The sequence below is a fragment of the Triticum aestivum genome, chromosome 5D, assembly GCF_018294505.1.
Source record: "Triticum aestivum cultivar Chinese Spring chromosome 5D, IWGSC CS RefSeq v2.1, whole genome shotgun sequence".
Lineage (NCBI taxonomy): Eukaryota > Viridiplantae > Streptophyta > Magnoliopsida > Poales > Poaceae > Triticum > Triticum aestivum.
The window spans coordinates 335,437,542-335,459,531 of record NC_057808.1 but is presented as its reverse complement, the minus strand read 5'-3'; the positions used below and the strand labels follow the sequence as shown (position 1 = coordinate 335,459,531).

The window sequence follows — 21,990 nt, the reverse complement described above, 5'->3', positions numbered from 1 at the left end:
ATGATCGTCCAACAATTTGTAAGAGTGAATGGCTTGTCATTGTGCCGGGCTTGAATGCCTCCAAAGATTGAAATGCCTACACCACATGATCAACAACAATTGAACATGCAAACATATACAAGGCCGAAGTCTCATGGCCGTAGCAAGGAAAGGACTAGGAAGAGGGGAGCATACCATGTCCCCAATGCCATTCACGGGCCGTGCTTCAACGCTCGGCGCAATACTTGTTGCACTCTTGTTGGATGAACAACCACCTCTTTTGAATCGAGCCGATGCCACAGTTGCTTGTAAATTGGTAGGGCTCAAACATCTTCCTTTCATGGAATATTTTGTGGACTCTCGTCCAAAAAACAAGGCCCTTTTGTTGCGCGCCGGTCCTCGGGTCTTGGCTAATCTCCATCCAAGCTTGTCAAATCAACTTGTCCTCATCTTGTGTATATGAACCCGTGCGAATGCTCTTCATCTTCTTTTGTGCTTCCGCTCTTTGGCTGAGCTTGTCGATGAACAATGGCTCACCACTAATATCAACGTCATTGACTTCTTCTTCATCACCATCACCTTCGACATAGATGTCATCGTCTTCATGCCACGAGTCACCATGGTCGTAGTCAGCACGGTCGTCGGCCTCTTCTTCATCGGGGACGTACTGGGCGCGTCCATCCTAACTTTGGGTCTCGTCGGGGTCGTAGGCACGGCCCTGCCCACCCTCGAAGATCACGTCCTCCATGTACTGGTTGTAGAAGGGGTCATCGACCGTTGGCGTTGGTGGTGGCATTCCGTCAAACAAGACGCGAGGGGCCGGCATGGTGCCCGTGAACGGCGCCCGTGCTTGCTTTCTTTGCATCTCGACGGACGGCCGGCCGCCGCTGCTTGACCCAGGCGTGACGTTGAGGTCGATGACAGCCGCGGGGCGCGGTGTGGACGGCGCGAACAAGCCAACGTCCGGCGACCCCGAGAAACGGGTTTGACCGTCGTGCCTTGGCGGAGGAAAGCCGGGCGACATGGGCGCGGTCCGCGACGTCGGCGACTGGCAGTGCGGAGGCCGGGCGACCGACGAGCCTGTGCTCGTCGGGCCGACGGCCGCTGCAGGGAAACCGGCCGGCCGGACCATGCCAAGTATGAGGAGGGCGTGCGCTTTGTTGACGATGTCCTCCTTCTCGTCGACCGCGGCCTTGCGTCGCGCGGCCTCCATCGCATTGCGCTCGGCGGCGAACTTGGCCGCGGCGGCATTGACCTTGACGGCCGCTCTCCGGCCCCTCCTCTTCGCCGATTCCGCGTCCAACTTGGCGATCTCCTCCGGCGTGCACTTCGACCGCGGCTTCCTTGGCGCCTTGGCCGCCTTCTTCTTCACCTTTCTCGGCGGGTCGTCGGCCAGGCCGCCGGAATTCGGCTGGGCGTCGGCCATGGACGGGGGGAGAGAGGGGGCGGCGGGAGGGACATGGGAGGGTTTGGGGAAATGGCACCAAATGGGGCGTGGGGGGTTTTGGTTTCTCCCACCGACAAACGGGCCAGGGGAGGACAAGCGTGCGCGTCCCGCCCGTCCGCGTGCTGTCTGTTTCATCCCCAAACCGGCGCAAATTTGGGCCCGGGATGGGTCGAAAGCGGACACAAAACGAATAAAAGTCCGTTTGCGCCCGCGCGCTGGGCCGTCTGGTTTGTCCGTTTTACCTCAAACGAACGGGGGCGGAATGGGGTCGCGCGGTGGAGTTGGCCTTAGGGGCGATCTTCCAATTCTACTACGGCCACTTTGTGGACGCCAAGCGTCTTTATATACCCATCACTCCTCTCCACCCTCACCTCTCACCACTACACAGGTCCTTGGACTGAGGTGGTCACCTCCTCCTCGGCTCCACGACCACCATGCTTCCCAGGATCCAGAAAAGCATCTTCCACCTCGGGGAGGAGGGTGGCGATGGCCACCGCAGCGCTGATGATCAGCGTGGAGATAACATCGTTGACATCCAGCGGGGCCTCGGGGGACACACCCACGGCCGCCGGCTGCGGCGAGTAGGGGGAGACGCCGCCTCCGACGTCGTCGTCGGGCTGCAGATCCTCGTCCAGCACCACCCGCAACCGTGTCATGTCGTCCTCAAGCAGATGGTCAGCTCGCCGCCGGCCCGCCGCCGCCTTTCTGGCAGCTTCTCGGGGGCCTGCTTCCTGTGCCGGAGGGAGCTCAGTCCCGACAAAGACGTGTACATGTATAGGTACTGCTGCAGCCTACGTGCAAAGCTCGTGATCTGAAATTCTTAACCGCTGAGGCTGAGGCAGCATCGATCGGAAGGCTTCGTGGTTGGCCGCTTGGCGCATGACTGATACTAGTGTTGTGCTTGCAGGGGTGACCAGGGGTTCTGCAGCGAGGAGTGCCGGCGGCAGCAGATCTTGTCGGACGAGGCCAGAGAGCACGAGGCCATGGTCAGCAAGGAGCGTCGAACTCTGGCTCACCGTCGTCACCACCACGGGCCACGGCCGTCGCCGCCGGTGGCGATCCGGGGCGCGCCAAGGAGATTACTGGCGGTAGCCTAGCCTGATTATTGCATAATAAAGCATGCACGAACATGAGATCCATGAACAAATCGATCAAGAACCTATGATGCTGGAAAGTTAATTACAAGTAATCGAGGGGCAAATCAAGAAAACCAATATGCGAGGTGAGGGTGAGAATCTTGAGATGGTATGAATATGGTAGAGAGACGTTGAAGCAGGGCGCATGTTTTTTTCTTCAGGCTGGTTAGTTCAGATCTGTAGTCATGATGCAACAAATGTAATCTGCTCCTGGCCGCCTGTTAATATGTGCACATCCGGTTAACTCTAGATGGGAGAAAGTAAAAAAAAAGGAATAATCGGCACACGAAAATTTGGTGGCATGATGCTGCAAAATACTGTATTTGTGATCAAGTGTTAAACTCGTGGTGTAATCCTGAACACAAGTTAGTCGTACGTAAATCTCAAGGTGCTAGAATTTGATGCCAAGAGGAAGCAAGGGATAGAATGATGCTGTGGCATCTAGCAGCTTGATGGGGAACACAAATGGCACCGGAATGGAATCTTCTCTGGAGCTAGAAAACGACTAACAAAATGAGAAGCAGCCATAAGATCGAAGATCTGCAAAGAGGGAGCAGCCTAAAAGACAGGGACCGGTTCACTTATTTATTTATTTCTTTGGTGGGGGTCGGCAGAGATTTATCACTTCTTCGGTACAACCCCTGGATGATTAGAAGATACCTCTTTGGTATGATAAGTGAGGAGGGGTAGAATGGAAATTTCAGGGGGGGCGCGGCGTAACGCGGCGTACCGCGGCGCGCGGATGTATGGTCCGCTATACGCCATACGTGGCGGTGTACGCCCGCGTGAGGGGCGGCCCACACGTACTTAGTCCACCACCGCCGCCCCCCTCATTAATCCGGCGCGGATTGCGGTGGCCATTTACGCCGCGCAGCGCCTCGTCGAATCGCCGCAGTGTGGAGTCTAATCGCTGGCGACGGCCCGCGCGCGGCGTCGATTCCCACGCTGACGCTTGCGCTCGCCGCCTGTCCACGCCACCGCTTTGACCGCCTGCGCACGCCGCCCCCTTGCCTGCTGGGATTAATCGCCGGCACCCACCCCTCCCCCTCCCCGCCCCTATAAAAGCCGGCCCGTCCCGCCGTCGGTGGCACCCCGTTCTCGCCTCCCCACTCGCCGGCACCCACCATCGCCTCTCGCGCCCTCTCTCTCTGCCGCCGGCGATGGCCCGCCCGAATCTGACCCTGGAGGAGGCGGAGGAGCTCGCCCACTTCTCCATCCCCGCCGCGCCCGACGTCCGCCTGCCGTCGAGCTGGCGTCTCAGCGTCGACGGCGTGCCTGTCGCGCCGGTGCCCGACGTCGGCACGCCGAACTTCGCCCGCGCCGTTGGTCTGTACTGGGCGCGGCTCTCGCCGGAGGAGCGGGCAGACCCGCAGTACGCCCCGACCACCTCGGCTGGGCGGCCCGGCTCGCCGACGACCACGACCGCCGCCTCCACGCCTACGCCGGCCCCCGCCCACCCGTCAAGCACAACCGCGCGGCGCGGCACCACCTCTGGGACGGGCGCTCCTTCGAGGACGTCGTCGCCCCACACCGCGCCTAGGCGGTCGCCGGCGTCGTGCCCGCCCCGACGAGCTACGGCTACGTGCTCTTCCGCCGCGGCGAGGCGCGGTCCACCCGTGAAACCATGACCATGGGCGCGCGGATGAAGCTCGGCACGCACGCGGCCCCGCGCGGGCCCCTCGCTGGTGACCGCGGCTCTGTCTGCCTCGGCAGCGGCGATCATCGCACGCACGCGTGGGACGGCGCCGGGTCCAGCCGCACCCCTCCACCCGAGTCGGCGCAGGAACCAGAGCCGGCGTTGCGGGCCGAGTACAGGCGGCTGGCGGCGGAGGCCGGCGACCCGGAGGACATGTCGGGCTACCTGACGGCGATCCGGGAGTCAGAGAACGTCCCGATGCCGCCGCCCCTCGTCCAGGCGTACATGCAGGTCGCCCCGGTCGCCGTCCACCCAGAGGACCCGCCGGACTTCCCCGGTTACCACGCCGCAGTGGTCGACTCGATGGCTGCGCCGGCCGCGCCGGTGGCGCCCCTGGACGACGACTGCAGCAGCAACGACAGTGACGACGGCGACGGCCTCTATGACGAGGCGGACTTCGACGGCGTCGAGGACGAGCAGTTTACTTTAGGTTACTTTCGAAATAACGTTTAGTAATGTTTAATTATTTTCATAACGTTTTTTAGCTTAGTTAAGTTAAATTTCTTGTATTATGTAAAATATTTATGAAAAATATAATGAAATATCGAGTGTGTTTGAATGCATGGTTTTAAAATATTGTTTACAAATTGAGTGTTTGAATTCATACTATTATTTAAAATTGTTATATTGTATAAAATTATTGTAAAAAATTAAAAAAATAAAAAGTTAAACTTGAAGTGCAAAAAAAGTATGAAAATAGGAAACAGAATAAAAAAAAGAAAAAATGGAGTAATAAATAATATTAGCAAAAAACAATGAAAATAAATTTTAAAACAGAAATGAGTTAAACTTTGAATGCAAAAAAAACTATGAAAATTAGGAAAGGAAAATAAAAAATACTACAAAAAAGAATGAAAATAAAAAATTTTGTATTAAACTTCGAACACATACCATTATTTGAAATTGTTCTCTTGTAAAAAATTTAAAATTACAACAGAACTAAAATTGAATTGAAAAAATTATAAATATTAGAAAAGTAAATAAAAATGAAACAATAAAAAAATTACATAATATTAGCAAAAACAAAACAAAAAATTGTTTAAAAAAAAAGACCGCCGGCCCGGAGCCGAGCGAGGCGTACTAAGTCGTACCCAATCAAGCCGTCGGCGAAAGGGACCGCTTTTCGGCCCTGCAAGGCCCACGGGCCCAAACAGACCGGCTAGGGCGGGGGCGTGCTATTGTTTTTTTTGGAGTAAGGCAGGGTAGGGCGGGGCGTGCTATTTAAGCCGGTGCGGGCGCGCTTCGGCGGGCGAGGTGGGACTAAATTTAGACCTCGCCTCCCATGGCGCTGCGAGGACCGCCGAGGTGGGCCAATTTCAGTGGGCCAAGTGGGCCGCGTGGAAGGCGCGCACGCGAGCGGTCCAGGGCGCAGGGGCGGTGTCCGATACAGTGGAGGCGCATTTTTTAGTCCTACCTCGCCCGCCGAAGGACGCCCCGACCGGCTTAAGTAGGCGGATTCATGCACCCTGGCAGATAAGATAGTTAGTAATAATGTGATTTGACTTTGCACTGCCCGGGCAGCTCTGCCGCAGCTGCCCGGACAGTGTTACACTGTCCGGGCAGCTGCGGGAGTGCTGCTAGCGCATTGTAAACTCAGATCATATCATTACTATCTATCTTACTTTTGATATTTTTGATAGTTTAGCACTTTACGCAAGTTTGTTTCATTAATACCTAAATTTTTGTAATATTTCTCACACCTGATTTAAATGACATTTTTAGTACCTGAACAGTTTTTGGAGAACGAGGTCAATTTTTTTGACATCTTCAGAATGGCCTGAAATTTTGCATGTGAGTTAGTATGCCCACTCCCACACAGAATCCAAAAATTGATCGTTTTTCGATACCAAGAGCACGTTGCGTCACGTCCGGTCAGTGTTTTAGGTGTTTCGACCGAAAAAAATATGGAAAATTCATAGTGGCAAAAAGCCACGAAACTTGTCATGCATCCTAGTCATGATGGTACAACACTATGCAAAAATGTTGGGTTCATGTGAAGAATGTCGAAAAAAACTCGTTTCGGAGAGGGCCTTTGCTCCTACCCGAACGGTCTACGGAGAACGAGGTCAATTTTTTGACATCTTCAGAATGGCCTGAAATTTTGCATGTGAGTTAGCATGCCCACTCCCACACGGAATCCAAAAATTGATCGTTTTTTATACCAAGAGCACGTTGCGTCACGTCCGGTCAGTGTTTTAGGTGTTTCGACCGAAAAATTATAGAAAATTCATAAAGTGGCAAAAGGTGATGAAACTTGTCATGCATGCTAGTCATGATGGTACAACACTATGGAAAAAATTTGGGTTCATTTGAAGGATGTCGAAAAAAACTCGTTTTCGGACAGGGCCTTTGCTCCTACCCGAACGGTCTACGGAGAATGAGGTCAATTTTTTGACATCTTCAGAATGGCCTGAAATTTTGCCTGTGAGTTAGTATGCCCACTCCCACACGGAATCAAAAAATTGATCGTTTTTCGATACCAAAAGCACGTTGGGTCACGTCCGGTCAGTGTTTTAGGTGTTTCGACCGAAAAAATTATAGAAAATTCATAAAGTGGCAAAAACCCACGAAACTTGTCATGCATCCTAGTCATGATGGTACAACACTATGGAAAAAATTTGGGTTCATTTGAAGGATGTCGAAAAAAACTCGTTTCGGACAGGGCCTTTGCTCCTACCTGAACGGTCTACGGAGAACGAGGTCAATTTTTTGACATTTTCAGAATGGCCTGAAATTTTGCATGTGAGTTAGCATGCCCACTCCCACACGGAATCGAAAAATTGATCTTTTTGATACCAAGAGCACGTTGCGTCACGTCCGGTCAGTGTTTTAGGTGTTTCGACCGAAAAAATTATAGAAAATTCATGAAGTGGCAAAAAGTGATGAAACTTGTCATGCATCCTAGTCATGATGGTACAACACTATGGAAAAAATTTGGGTTCATTTGAAGGATGTCAAAAAAAAAACTCGTTTTCGGACAGGGCCTTTGCTCCTACCTGAACGGTCTACGGAGAACGAGGTCAAGTTTTTGACATCTTCAGAATGGCCTGAAATTTTGCATGTGAGTTAGTATGCCCACTCCCACACGGAATCCAAAAATTGATCGTGTTTCGATCCCAAGAGCATGTTGCGTCACGTCCGGTTAGTGTGTTAGGTGTTTCGACCGAAAAAATAAATAAATGCCAGTTAAAAAGTGCACGGAAGGGACAAAATGATACAAAAAAATAAGATAGCTAGGTAATAAAGCGATTTGACTTTACATAACTGCCAGGGCGGTTGCCTGCCCCGGCAGTTATGTAAGGTCAAATCTCTTTAGTAATAGCTATTTTATCTAACAAAGAGCACAAACGCGGCTATATAAGCCGGTCCTGCCATCTCTCGGCGCGCGAGGTGGGACTAAACAAGCGCCCCTCCCACCTCCCCCGCGCCGTGACTCACAAGAGAGAAAAAAATGAAGCAAAAAAAAGTCCAACCATCCTTGTAGGCCGCTACTGCGCATAATCGGTCCGGCCCGAGCAAGCCAGAGGCGAAAGGGCCGGCCTTTCGGCCCAGCTACGGCCTGCAGGGCGGTCACAACGGGCAGTGGCGGGAGAGGGCGGTATTCAAAGGCATTCGAAAGGGGCGTAGGAGGCGGGTATATAAGGCGGTCGCGGCGTCGTTCGGTGGGCGAGGTGGGACTAAACTTTAGTCCTGACCCCCGCCGAACCTGCCCCTGCACCGCCGAACAGTGAATGGGCCGGCCCACGCGCGCCGTCGCGCACAGTCATTGGGCCGGCCAACGCGCGCTGTCGACGGTTTTTTACTATTTTTGTTTCAAAAATAGTACTAGATTTATTATATTTATGTAATGTTCATTATTTACTTTATAAGTAAGAATAATGAGTTGTTTATTATAATTTATAGGTAAAAATAATGATTTATTTGTCATAATTATTTACGATTTTTTTGTTAATGCCTAACATTTTTCAGTTTATTAAAAAATTATAATGAGTTATTTGCTACATTAAAAACACTACTTAATATAAAATTTATTTAGTCAACAGTGATAATTTATTAAGTATTTATATTAAAAACAGTACTTATGATATAATTTATTAAGTAGTTATATTAAAAACACTACTTAATATAAACTTTACTATTGCTATTTCTGTCAACAATGATAATGATTTTTTTTTAATTTTGAATCCTACGCAAGATTTCAATGAATTCAGACACCGAACGCACGTTCTGTCACGCCCAGGTCATGCAAATAACCCCACACAATGTGAAGGATGTAAAAAAATCTCCGTCGGGACGTAAAAAAAATCTTTAAGCGCGGATAGTCATACCTTAAAACACTTATACAAGTCATGCTATATCAGTCCACAATAATTATGGAGTGACAGAGCAGAACCTGCATAAGCATAGTGAGGTATGGCCACCACGATTAAAGATTTGATGCTGTAGACGGATGAAGCTATTTAAACACGTTATTAGCCGTGAAAACTAGCAATGTGGGACTAAAAATACAGCACTGTGGGCAGTTGGCGCCCCTAGCGGCGCACACACGGCCGGCCGCCCCATCTTGGCCCGTGCGCGCCGTGGGCCGCCCTTGCTTTGGTCCGTGCGTGCCGTGGGTCGCCCCCTCGCGCCTATTATGTCCACTGTAGGAGAACTTTTTATTATTTTTATAAATATAAAAATAATGTGTCCGAAGAGTACTGTATTTGTAAATATGAAAAAACAGAATAAAAAACTCCTATAGTGTTGACAGATTTACCTCATAAGATTAATGTGAATTTTTGCTGTGACACTCCATGATTATGGAGTGCCAGAGCATCATTCACATTATCCTAATGAGGAAAGACCGCAACACTGAAGGAGTTAACACTGTACGCAGATGATGATATTTAAACAGGTGAATAAGCGTGTCCAAAAGCAATGTGGGACTAAACAATTAGCAGGTTGGGCGGTGGCCGCCGTGGATTTTTGGCTTTCATGGGCCCTCACGTGTGCGCCGCAAACGGCGCCGAAGTGGCCGCCGTGGGTCGCCTTCCTAGCCCGGCAGTTTGCGCCGCGCGCCGGCTGTTAAAAAATAAATTAAATCATTGCATTTTTTGTATTTTTCACGCACTAACTCATATTTAAAAAATCTAATGACGAAACGCATCCAACTTTTGCGTGCGCGTGTGAGTGTCCCCCATGGTCTCCCACGCCAAATTTCGACGGAATCGGAGTACGAACGGAAGTTGCGTCACGTCAGGAGACCTTTTCTGGGTATTTTCACGGATAAAATCATAGTAAATGCATCGAGTGTCGAAACGCACCCAAATTTTGCAGGCGTGCTTGTGTGCCACACCGTAGCGTGTGAAAAAAAGACGACGTTTCATGGCTTTGCGAAAGGAACACCTACTGGATGCATGTCACCCCAAACCGATATCTGAGGTTTGTACTATGACTACATGTCAACATTGGCGAAACGCATCCAACTTTTGCGTGCGTGTGTGAGTGTCCCCCACGGTCTCCCATGCCAAATTTCGACGGAATCGGAGTACGAACGGAAGTTGCGTCACGTCAAGAGACCTTTTCTGGGTATTTTCACGGAGGAAATCGTAGTAAATGCATCGAGTGTCGAAACGCACCCAAATTTTGCAGGCGTGCTTGTGTGCCACACTGTAGCGTGTGAAAAAAAGGGCGATGTTTCATGGCTTTGCGAAAGGAAACACCTACTGGATGCATGTCACCCCAAACCGATATCTGAGGTTTGTACTGTGACTACATGTCAACATTGACGAAACGCATCCAACTTTTGCGTGCGCGTGTGAGTGTCCCCACGGTCTCCCACGCCAAATTTCGACGGAATCGGAGTACGAACGGAAGTTGCGTCACGTCGGGAGACCTTTTCTGGGTATTTTCACGGATAAAATCGTAGTAAATGCATCGAGTGTCGAAACGCACCCAAATTTTGCAGCCGTGCTTGTGTGCCACACTGTAGCGTGTGAAAAAAATGGCGACGTTTCATGGCTTTGCGAAAGGGAACACCTACTGGATGCATGTCACCCCAAACCGATATCTGAGATTTGTACTGTGACTACATGTCAACATTGACGAAACGCACCCAACTTTTGCGTGCGTGTGTGAGTGTCCCCACGGTCTCCCACGCCAAATTTCGACGGAATCGGAGTACGAACGGAAGTTGCGTCATGTCTGGAGACCTTTTCTGGGTATTTTCACAGAGAAAATCATAATAAATGCATCGAGTGTCGAAACGCACCCAAATTTTGCAGGCGTGCTTGTGTGCCACACTGTAGCGTGTGAAAAAAATGGCGATGTTTCATGGCTTTGCGAAAGGGAACACCTACTGGGTGCATGTCACCTCAAACCGATATCTGAGGTTTGTACTGTGACTACGTGTCAACATTGACGAAACGCACCCAACTTCTGCGTGCGCGTGTGAGTGTCCCCCACGGTTTCCCACGCCAAATTTCGACGGAATCGGAGTACAAACGGAAGTTGCGTCACGTCGGGAGACCTTTTCTAGGTATTTTCACGGAGAAAATCATAGCAAATGCATCGAGTGCCAAAACGCACCCAAATTTTGCAGTCGTGCTTGTGTGCCACACTGTAGCATGTGAAAAAAATGGCGACGTTTCATGGCTTTGCGAAAGGGAACACCTACTGGATGCATGTCACCCCAAACCGATATCTGAGGTTTGTACTATGACTACATGTCAACATTGACGAAACACACCCAAATTTTGCGTGCGCATGTGAGTGACCCCCACGGTCTCCCACGCCAAATTTCGACGGAATCGGAGTACGAACGGAAGTTGCGTCATGTCTGGAGACCTTTTCTGGGTATTTTCACTGAGAAAATCATAGTAAATGCATCGAGTGCCGAAACGCACCCAAATCTTGTAGGCGTGCTTGTGTGCCACTCAAGGCGAAACATAAAAAATTGTAACGTGTGAAAAAGTGTATCGTGTGAAAATAAATGGTGACGTTTCATGGAAACATAAAAAATAAATAAAAAATAAAATATAAAAAATCCCGTAGTGTGGATGGATTTACTTAAGAAGATTAATGTAAATTATTGATGTGATACTCCATGATTTTGGAGTGCCAGAGCAGAATATACATTAACCTACTTAAGTAAGACCGACACAATCAGGGACTTAACATTGCAGACAGAGGACGGTATTTAAACAAGTGAATAAGCATGACGAGAAGCAATGTGGGACTAAAGATTAGCAGGTTGGGCGGTGGCCGCCGTCGCACGGATAGGTTGGGCGGTATCGGGCCTGGCCCAGTCGGCGCTAAAAAACGTTTTTCCTCTCCATCGCCATATACCGCCACGCACGGCGGAACCCCACCCAACCCCACCACTCGCCCCCGTACGCTGCCCCGTGCCCCCCAAGTCGCCCTACCACTATCGCCCCACGCGCGCAGCGCCGTCACCGCGTGTGCAGCGCCGTCCATCGCCGTCGACCGTCAACAGCGCACGTTGCCGCATTGGGTGTTAGGCCGTCCCAAGTCCGCCGGCGCAGATCGCTGACGCTCGGCTACCTACTTTCCCTCCGCCACAGCCATTGTTCGGCGGCTGTCGCCCGGATCAAGGTCACGTTTTCCCGTCTCGTACAATTTCTTCGGATGCTATTGCGTAATTATATTTATTAATAGGAAAAAAAATTAACATGCAGTATGGACATCGATGGTGTGATTCCATGTTCCATAGAGAAGTGGATAAGTCTCGTTGAGAAATTAACAACCGCTCAGCGATTTAGGTTCTACGAAACAAACTTGCAAGAGATGTTGATCATTCCGTCAGTACAAATGAGAGATTTTTTGCTGCATTTTATGATGTTCGGTTATAATCCAAACAGCAAAAAATTCATGGTCAAGAAAACAGTGGCAGTAAAGGCCTTATTTCACTTAGACCGGACGACGTGTTTTCAATATTTGGGTTTAAGAATGAAGGTGAGGATGTTTTCGGCATTCTTGCTACGGAAGGAAAAGAGTTAATAAAGAAAATTCCTATTTACGTTCACAAAAAAATGGATAGTGATAGATGACTTGATTCAAAAAATTGTGAGGAATAAATTCGCCGACGATGATTTTCTTCGGATGACTGTTCTTGTTTTGTTGGGGACTATTATTGCACCGATGTCGGTTGTCTCCATACCAAAGGAGTACTACGCGTTGGTGCATGACGTGAAGCGGATAAGCACGTTGAATTTTAACGTGTTCACTTTGCGAACTTGTTTGACGGAGATTGGTAAACTCAAGCAGGACGGCCGTGTGAGGCAATGGCCATGTGGCAACCTAGCCCTACTCCAGGTATGGTATTAATTAATGCTATTTAATATTCCTTCATGTTATGCGTTCGTAATTTATTTTGTCATTTATTTTGTAGTACTTGTATTGGGAGAAGGTGCAGCCAACCACCGGCCCGAAAATGACCCGTTGTCGTTGCAAGTTCCCCTAATGAAAAACTGGACTGAATCTAAAGCGGAGAAACGAGACAAGTACGACCTGGAAAATGGTCGTGGTCATGGATTGGTAATATTGTAATGTTTATTTAACAATACATTGATTATCCATTGAGAATGTTATGTACTCATGTTTTCATTGCATACTCACTTTGCAGATAGATGACTGCATTACGAAAGAGTATAGAATGAAAAAACTTGCGGATGAACAAGCTGAAAGCAGTAAGAAACATAGTAGTCGAAAGTCATCCGTTACGGGAAAGAAAAAAGTGGACTGTGTGTTCGAGGTCCCTGCTAACCTAAAGCCTTTTATGGACCGGGTTATGAACGATATGAAGGAAATTCGTAAGGAATTGTTTCGTATGCCGTAGTTATGCGCACAGGTAAAAATGTAGCAATTCTGGTATGCACTCTATTAAATTCGATAAATTGACAAAAAGATATAACATGTAACTGGGCTTACTTTTGCAGAGATTGTTAGAGAAAATGAATAAAACAGGTGTACGGTACAAACCAGGCACAATGGCAGAGGAGGAAGAAAATTTGTTTGGACAGAATAGTGAGTCCAGGTATGAAAACAAGTATCCTAAAAAAGAATTTCAGTATGATGACATACACACACCTAATGGGCGAAATGGCAGTGGGCATTATGATTTGGATTCTGAAGGAGGGGATTCGTTCAAATTCAGTACTGGTCAGTTGAGTAGCTATAAAGGTGAGAAGGATGATCCTATAGATGTCCCAGAGCAGTCGAAAAAAAGAAGCATCATCTCTAAAAACCGATGAAATAGAAGCAACAAGATGGCAAGTGCAACAAAATGAGCAAGAAGTGTCACAGGGCGTGTCAGATGGTAATAGCGAGATAGAAGAGAAGAAGGAGGTGATTCCAGCGAAGCGAAAGCGGAGTGCGTCAAAGTACCAGAAATCTCCTTATGTTAAAAAGACTCCGAGAAAACGTGCGAAACGTTCCGCGAAAGCGAGTAAGTTAAACATGGTATGAATATTTTTTTGATAATTATATATTACAAATTTGTACTATAACTATATTGACTTGTGTTGTAGAACTGTTTAATGAAACAACCCCTCAGTTTGATCATTCTGTGGATGATATGGTGCGTGCCACTGTGTAGTACGTGAAAGCGTACGAGCACTCACCAAAACATAAGAACCATGAAATATTCAACAACGGTAAAGATGAAGGACTTTCTGCGGCAAGAGTTTGCCAGATACTTAACCATGCATGGTTATCCGGTGATGTATGTACTTTTTATTGTCATGCTTATTTCATGTGTTAAGTATATTGCATCCATGTTAAATTTACTCATCTATTTCAGGTAATTGATGCTTATGCGACGTACATATCGGATTCAAGTATCGTCAAGGACAGGTATCTTGTACCCACACATAGGTCTTACTGGTTATTGAACACTCGTCCAAAGTTAGTAAAACGAGGGAAGTCGGTAGACGACCCAGAAGGTTTAGCACATGCAAATGAACCTCTCAACAGATGCATGGCAGAATATTTTGCAAAACCGAAGGTACCGTTTGTATTGCAGAATTGTATTTTCATTACTATCATATGTGAAAGGCGAGCTTAGTAACAATATTTAAGTTGTGAAATAGGCTTATTTTGCTTTAAATAAGGATAAAGACCATTGGATTACGTGTGTTATGCACAGTAGAAAGAAAGAGCTTGATTCTTTGAGGGGGGACGAAAATATCTCTGAAGCTACCAGGAAATTCGTTGAAAATTTTGTAAGTTTCGTATTCATGTGTGTACAATTAACCATATAATTTGTTTACCATATGTAGTCAACGTGTTTATATTTTTTTGTCAGAGAGAGCAACTTGCAGGAGATATCCAAGATGCAAATGATAGTGCAATTATGTCGTTTCCGGATGTGTCCGCATGGCCTATAGTCCCGTACGACATGCCTCAACAAGAAGATGGGTGAGTTACATGTTGCACGTGCTTTTGAAATACATTAATTGATTCAGTGTTATCTTACTTAACGTGCTTTCAAAATTGCACTTATGATTTTCGAACACAGGAATTCATGTGGGCTGTTCATCCTTCGCTGTTTTCAATACTGGGACGGAGAAAAATTTATTACTGCTATTTCTCAGGTGGGTACATTTTTAGTATGAAAAATTAGTTCGTCATATTATATATAAGTGATGAAATTAAAATTATTTTTATTCCTTTTCAGAAATCTATTGATAGTTCGAGAGAAAGAATGATAGCTGGAATTATTTTGTCTCCAGAAAATGAGCTTACAAAAGTGAAGAACAAAGTAATTCGACTTGCGAAGAGGAAACAAAAATAAAAATCTCATACGAGAATTCTACGTGGTTTTCGAAACATGATGTGTTCATGAGTGAGGATTGTGTGTGGTGCTTTTATTTTTTTATGTGATTCCAAATATTTTTCACATGTCCAGATTATGTAGACTGACAAACTTATTTAAAGTACATTGTAATCATTTGATATTTTAAAATTTAATTTATATTTTGTGTTGAATGAGTGTTCTCGCGAATGTATGATGTTGGGGCTTTAAAATACCCAGTTGATACATCATGTTGACGTATCAGAGGCGAGCATCGCCCGCGCCGCACGAGGCGAGCGTCGCCCGCGGCGCACCACGTGTTCAGCGCGAGATGGCAAACGTGGGCTGCGTCATCTGGCCAGCCGGCCCGCGCCGCGCGTTGCTCCAGGGTTGGCCTGTGCCGCCCCCGAGGTTGATTCCCCCCGTCGGCCTGCGTGCGCCCCTCTGCGCCCGAGGGCGGCGTCTGCCTCGGGATCGCCATCTGCGGCGGCACCAGAATCGTCCTCGTACGTAGCGCCCCTTTGCGCCCACTGGCGCCACTCGCGGCTCAGCGGCTGTTAACGTTTTTATTTTAAATTAAGCAACCGGCGGCTGTACAACGCCTCCGATCGCCCAACATGCATGTTTAATATACAAAATCATATATTTCTACGAAAATAATGTATACATCATATATCGTATTAAAAACAATGCCTATAGCGTCAAGAAATATATATTATAACGTAAAATGTGTATGTCGCATATCATATTAAGAACAACGAGTATAGTGCCAACAAATATGACATAAGTAAACAGCGATTACAAGTCTCCCTGTATCGATGTTCCGAAACAAATATATAAGTACTATTCTTCAATACAACCAAATAAATCGTCAACTCTATTCAGAAGTTGTTCTTCTTATTCAAACAATCCTTGCTATGATCATCATGCCATGTTCCTGCATAGAAAGATCATAATATACGTCAAAATTTTGTAAAGAATAAACTTAACAAGAAAAGAACGTTAATAAAAAGGTGTGCACATACTTAGGATTCTGAGGACAATTGTTTTTGAAATGACCTTTTATTCTGCATAAACCGCATAGGCGTACAGGAGGTTTCTCATCAAAACCTTTAGGTCTACCGTTTGTAGTCACGCCAGGTTCCTTACCACGGCCTTTGTTATTCTGCCCTTTCGGTGCTCCTTTCGTATTGATTTTCTCTGGATCACCAACAAAAACATGATCTTGATCCGGCACAAAAGCATCGTCATGTGCAACCGTATGCCGTCTCACATAATCTTCCTCCTCAACGTCCTTGTTTGCTATCACATCCTCTAGAGCAGCCTTCAGTTTATCAAATAGGAATGGTCTATGACATGCCGCATGATTTGCTTCCGCAGACAAAATAGTCAACTCACTGTACTTAGTTCTCTCCTCAGTACCTGCCCATCCCCATGCGAAGAGATCGCTAGTGCGTTTCACGGGCAGTCCACCTCTAGCATTCTTAGTGAATCTTCGCAGCACTAAGCACTTAGGTAAGTCCTTCACGTTCAACCTGGCTAAAACATAAAGAACATGCTTGCATGGAAGACCTTTACGTTTCATACTATCACAACTGCACTTCACTGTTTCTTCTGAATTAGTAGGTGTATAGTCCACTCTGAATCTCAGTTGCCTGTTATTTTTCCATGCCACTACGAATCTTCTACTGACGGCTCCACTGAGTATATCTATGATCTCAAGATCCGCTGCCTTCTTCATTTCTTTCTGCAAGAGGTAAAAGTTCACCGCAGTGAAGTCACGGGCAGCGGCTTTTTCAATGCATTTGAACTCGTCGAGTACTGGTACAGGGAGTGTCTGTGTGGACATGCAGTCGTCGTGTGACTCGTTCTCACGGAGTCGAACAATGCAGTTCTCATAATGCACAACCATATCAACAATTGTCATGCCAGAGTCAAGATGCATATGAAGGCAAGAGTTCAGACTCTCGCTCCTCTGGTTACTCTGCATACCAAGGAAGAACCCACCGGTGAGATATGACGCAACCCAAAGCCTTTTCTTCCTGTACATCCTACTCAACCATGTTTCAGTTTTCTCCGACTCCCATTTAGCTCTAAAAGCTGCCCATCTCGCCTCAAACTCATCATGTGTAGTAGCATAGTAAATAAGAGACCTGAACTCCTTAAGGGACTTGTGGTGGAGGTGTTTCTGCATGTTTTTCTCTATATGCCACGAACAAAGTCGATGCCACACGTCAGTAAGGACCTTCCTGATGGCCCTTATCATGGCTGCGTCTCCGTCTGTAACTACAGACCTCGACTTCTTCTGACAATGAGCTCTCAAAAAGGTCTGCAACACCCAAACATATGTATCCTCCGTCTCACCTGACACAACAACACAACCGACACAGTGGTGCAACGATGATTGTTTAGACCAACAAAAGGTATGAATGGCATTCCGTACCTATTCATCTTGTAAGTGCTGTCGAAGATGATTACATCACCAAAGTCAAGGTAATCCCGACGTGACTGAGAATCACACCAGAACATGTTCTTCAGCTTGCCTTCTGCGTCAACAGTGTGCTCAAAGAAAAAGTCTGGATCCCTTGCCTTTCTCGTCATCATGATACCAATCGCAGTGTCCGCATCACCCTTTGCTAGCAACTTCATTTTCTCCCTATAACACATGTTATAAAGCTTCCTCCTCCCGAAACCAGCCCGTGCATATGGTCCATACCTACTAACGAAGTTGTCATAAATCCAATGTTTTTTGAGCCCAGCACCTGTCATTGCTAAGATCTCGAGCTTCTGGTATTCCTTTATCTGATTATGAGATCGAAGATATATAACTTCATCCGGTCTAGCAAGAGTGTGACTATGATCGTCGCTGAAACTGCTGACATACCAAATGGAGCGCTCTCTGTCAAGCTTCACAGTTATATGGGCCTCGCAATAGCACCGAGTCTCCGCTCTCAGCCTGCGCTTCTTCCCTTCCATGGTACAAAACTTGGCCTGTCGTTTCCCAGCCCTTGAACACAGAAACCTCCTCAAGCGCCTACGTGCGTCGATACCCTTTGCATATTTCAAGTTGTCCTTCCTAATGCTGAAGCCACACTTTTTCGCATAATCGTTATAGAAATCATATGCCTCCTCGTCTGTCCTGAACGTCGTGGACATCACCGTCCAATGCCTGTCCAGTGATTCTTGCTGGTATTCATCGTACCCAGTGTCAAAATTGCACTCATCACCATCGGCATCATCATCGTTTTCGCACGCGCCACCAACCTCTCCCTGGAAAAAAAAATACAAACAACGTTATATGTCAGTAACTAGTTGTATAAGGAATATCATATGTATTCACTTTCCACTACTTACTTTGCTTGAGCTGTCATTATAAGATGCATCGATATCGTTTTCGTCATTGGCATCATCGAAAAAATTCCACTCATAATACCCTTCCACTTCCATCTGCGCAAATTGTAAATATGATATGTAAGATTTGATGCATTTTTCATGTCACTTTAAAATAACCTACAATACATAAATCTAAACCTACATGGCTTCCGCTTTCAGCATATGAATCATCTACATCCATATCCTCATTGTCATCATCCCCTCCTATCTGTGCAAAGTCAAACATGTTATTGTCATCGCGGATGCTTGTATTTAACATGGTTGACAACATGCAGACCACTTACATTGCCACTGTAAGACTCATCCAAACTCATATAATTTTCGCCGCCATGTTCGTCTTCATCCCATGACAATGAACCGTCCTCGCTACCGCCATCATCACCGTCATATCCTATTTCAGCCTCAATCTATACACATTCATATATAATCAAAGATCCATTCAAACATCACGTAACATCTTCGCAATTAAAATCCGTTTTTAAATCACTATGCCAACGCCTCGCGTACCTCGTTGCCTTCGTTAGACATGAGAATAGTGTTGGGACTCGACGGCGAACAGCTACAAGCTGACGGCGGCGGAGGCGTCTGCCCGACCGAGGCGGTTGTCGGCGTCTAGTCACACACAACGCGAGGGCGAACAGCACGCCGAGCTGACGACGGGCGGTTGTCGGCGGCCGGTAGCGCACAATGCGTAGGTTTTTTTTTCCGGCGGCCAGGTACTGCCGGAGATGGCGGCGGCGGCGCGAGAGGCGGCGCCTGAGGCGACGTGAAGATAGGGTTCGTCCGATCGGTTTTTTTAATAAATCACTCGGGCGTACGCAGCGGGGCGGGCGTGCATGCGGGCGGGCGTACACCGGGCGCGGGTGCGGACGGGCGGGCGTACGTGACAGCGCCGTACGGCGACGCGGGCGCGCGTACGGCGGGCGGGTATTTTAATACGGCGTGTGAAATGACCGCCCTATCCTTTATACGTTTTTTTTTGGGGAGGGGGTGTGTGTGTGTGTTTTTACCGAAGTCCACCTCGAGATTTATTAATTGGGCATCGTTCAAATTACAGAACCGCATGCATGTAATTTTACAAATGTTAGACCAAAGGCAGAGACCCAAGCTTTATTAGAAAGCTAAGATGAAGGAGTTGCAGACTTGTATAGTAGGACCATGTTTTACTTAAAGAGTATTTTGCATGATCTCTTATCCTTTGTTTTCTAAGGTTGCATGGTCTCTTATCCTTTTGCCCACTCTCATATATACTAATACTGCTTTCATGGGCTTTGCGCGGGCCCTCTGTGTTAACAAAACCAACTTCCATGACAGAAAAGAACGACCGTATCTGTTATCAGTTTCCGTAGTGCTGTATGAATAATATCCAGTAGTTTTCTTAATGAGTGAATAATATCTGGGTAGGTTTCTTAATGTTTTCAGGCTTTCTTCTGCTGTTGGAGATAACACTGCACCGTAGATGCAGTGCGCCAGTGTCTAACAGAATCACATATTCAATTAGGGACGTCTTTTTTTTTTTGAGGAAAGGGAAGCCTTATTTTGGAAGCATGTTTTCTGCCAATCATCTGGTAAAGCCACTATTTTCAGCATAAGGATGTTAAGCAAAGGATCGCTCGTACGCTCGACAGTCTATTAAACCAGTCTCCGATAACAGCACCGTTTTTTTTTGAGCGAAACACCTGAGCCTATTTATTCATCAAATGGAAAGTTTTACATAGCCTGGGGGCTCCAAAAGCCAAACATGACGGCCTGGCGCAAGATGTAAAGAGTTCTTAGCAATGTTATGAGCATCAACATTGTCTTCTCTCCTCTCAAATTCAAACTTAAAATCGTATTCGAGAAAAAAAAACTTAAAATCTCCTAGTTCAGCACTCAAACTCGTAACCTCCTTAATGATCATGGAATTCCCGCCTCTGCTCCCTTTCTCCATAGTACGTACAACATCCACGCAATCTGATGCCACATCTGCACGCTGGACATTAATATCCCACGCTAAGAACAATGCCTCCCTACAAGATATAGCTTCTGACATGATGGGTCTATCACACCATTGAACACCTGGACTGAAACACCCAAAAAGACTCCACCTTCGGTTCTTAATATCGCTGCTGCAGCACACCTGTTATTCTGAAACGAAATTGCACCATGAACATTTGCTTTGGCTGCTCCCTCAGTTGGTGAAATCCACCTCGACGGCATCACAGGATGACCAACTCAAGCAGCTCGCGGACACTCCATGTCCCCCATCTCCCTTAGGAATTTTTCAATAAACTTGGCAGTAGTAAACGGACACAGTTCTTTATTAGAGAGGCTTAGTTTTTTTTAGAAACACCTATAACTTTATTCATACTCATAGAGGCATTGTTCTTACCGTTTTTTACTAGATGGCCGAGCTTGGGCTTGAAAAATAGGCCCGATGGTAGGGCCTGGGACTCAGTTTTCTGCCGTGGGCTTTTTCAGGCCCGGCCCAAGCCCGGCCCGGCCCATGGCCAGATATAGGCACGTCCAACTTTTGATGCTGCTCTTTGAAGAAAACTGTTCATTTGTCTGGAATTCCCTTTTTGCCGTATTATGCGGCAAACTGCCAGCTCTTCGCACATGGCGAGCGCTTGAGCGAACCGGGAAGGGTCGGCCCATCTGAATAGGTAGAACATAATTGGTTTGATGCCAACAATTGGCATTGCCAATATTTGGCAAGCCAACATTTGGCAAAATCAAAATTTGCCAAATGTTGGCAACTTTTTGTGAGGTTGAGAAGAAAAGTTGGTAGCCAACCAATCACTAGCCAACATTTGGCATTTGCCAAATATTGGCATGCCAACTTTTGGCATCAAACCAATCATGCTCATAGTGTGCATGTAAAGAATACACTACAGTAGGTTCCTGAGCGGTTTTTTCTGTCTCTTTTTTTACTTCTGTTTTTCTTTACTGATTTTGTTTGTTTATCTTTAATTTTTCATTTACTGGTTTATTTTCTAATTTTAGTTTTTTCTCAAAAAACTCCCATTTAAAATGATAAAATACTATTCAAACTTTTAAAATAATATTCGTTTTTCATTTTTTATATATTTTTTAAAATGTCTGTGTTTTCTCATGTTCTCCGGAAAGAAAACAAATGTTCCAATTTCCAAATATTTTTCACATATTCAAAATTCTTTGTGAACTTTACAAAATGTTTTATTTCCAAAATCTCTTCACAAATTTTAAAAATATTCTTGTTTCCAGAAGTTGTTCGTACTTTAAAAAAATGTCCCTGTTTTTCAAATATATTCATAAATTTGGAAACATATCCGTGTTTCCGTTTTCAAAAAATTATCAAATAATTTAAAGTCTATCATTTAAAAAATGAGTTTCCAAGTAATATTATCATTTGAAAAATACTTAAAAATATTTTATATATTTTTAAATCCGTGTTTTGAAAAATGTAAATTAAAAAAAATCATTTTTCCAAAAAATCAAAAAATAAAGAAATGTTCGCATTTAAATAAATTTTCTGTTTTTAATATTTTTTGCATGTACATAATTTTTTTTCAAATTTTGGAAA

The 21,990-nt window shown here is 46.3% G+C and overlaps 1 protein-coding gene across 1 annotated transcript; it reads left to right on the top strand.

Moving 5' to 3' along the window:
- Window positions 1-1,790: 1,790 nt before the first annotated feature.
- On the top strand, window positions 1,791-2,877 carry LOC123124822 (FCS-Like Zinc finger 17). Its single transcript, XM_044545376.1, has 2 exons — window positions 1,791-2,204; window positions 2,334-2,877. Exons 1-2 carry the CDS (start codon window positions 1,861-1,863, stop codon window positions 2,521-2,523), a joined length of 534 nt encoding a protein of 177 aa, XP_044401311.1. The 5' UTR covers window positions 1,791-1,860; the 3' UTR covers window positions 2,524-2,877.
- The last annotated feature ends 19,113 nt before the right edge of the window (window positions 2,878-21,990 follow it).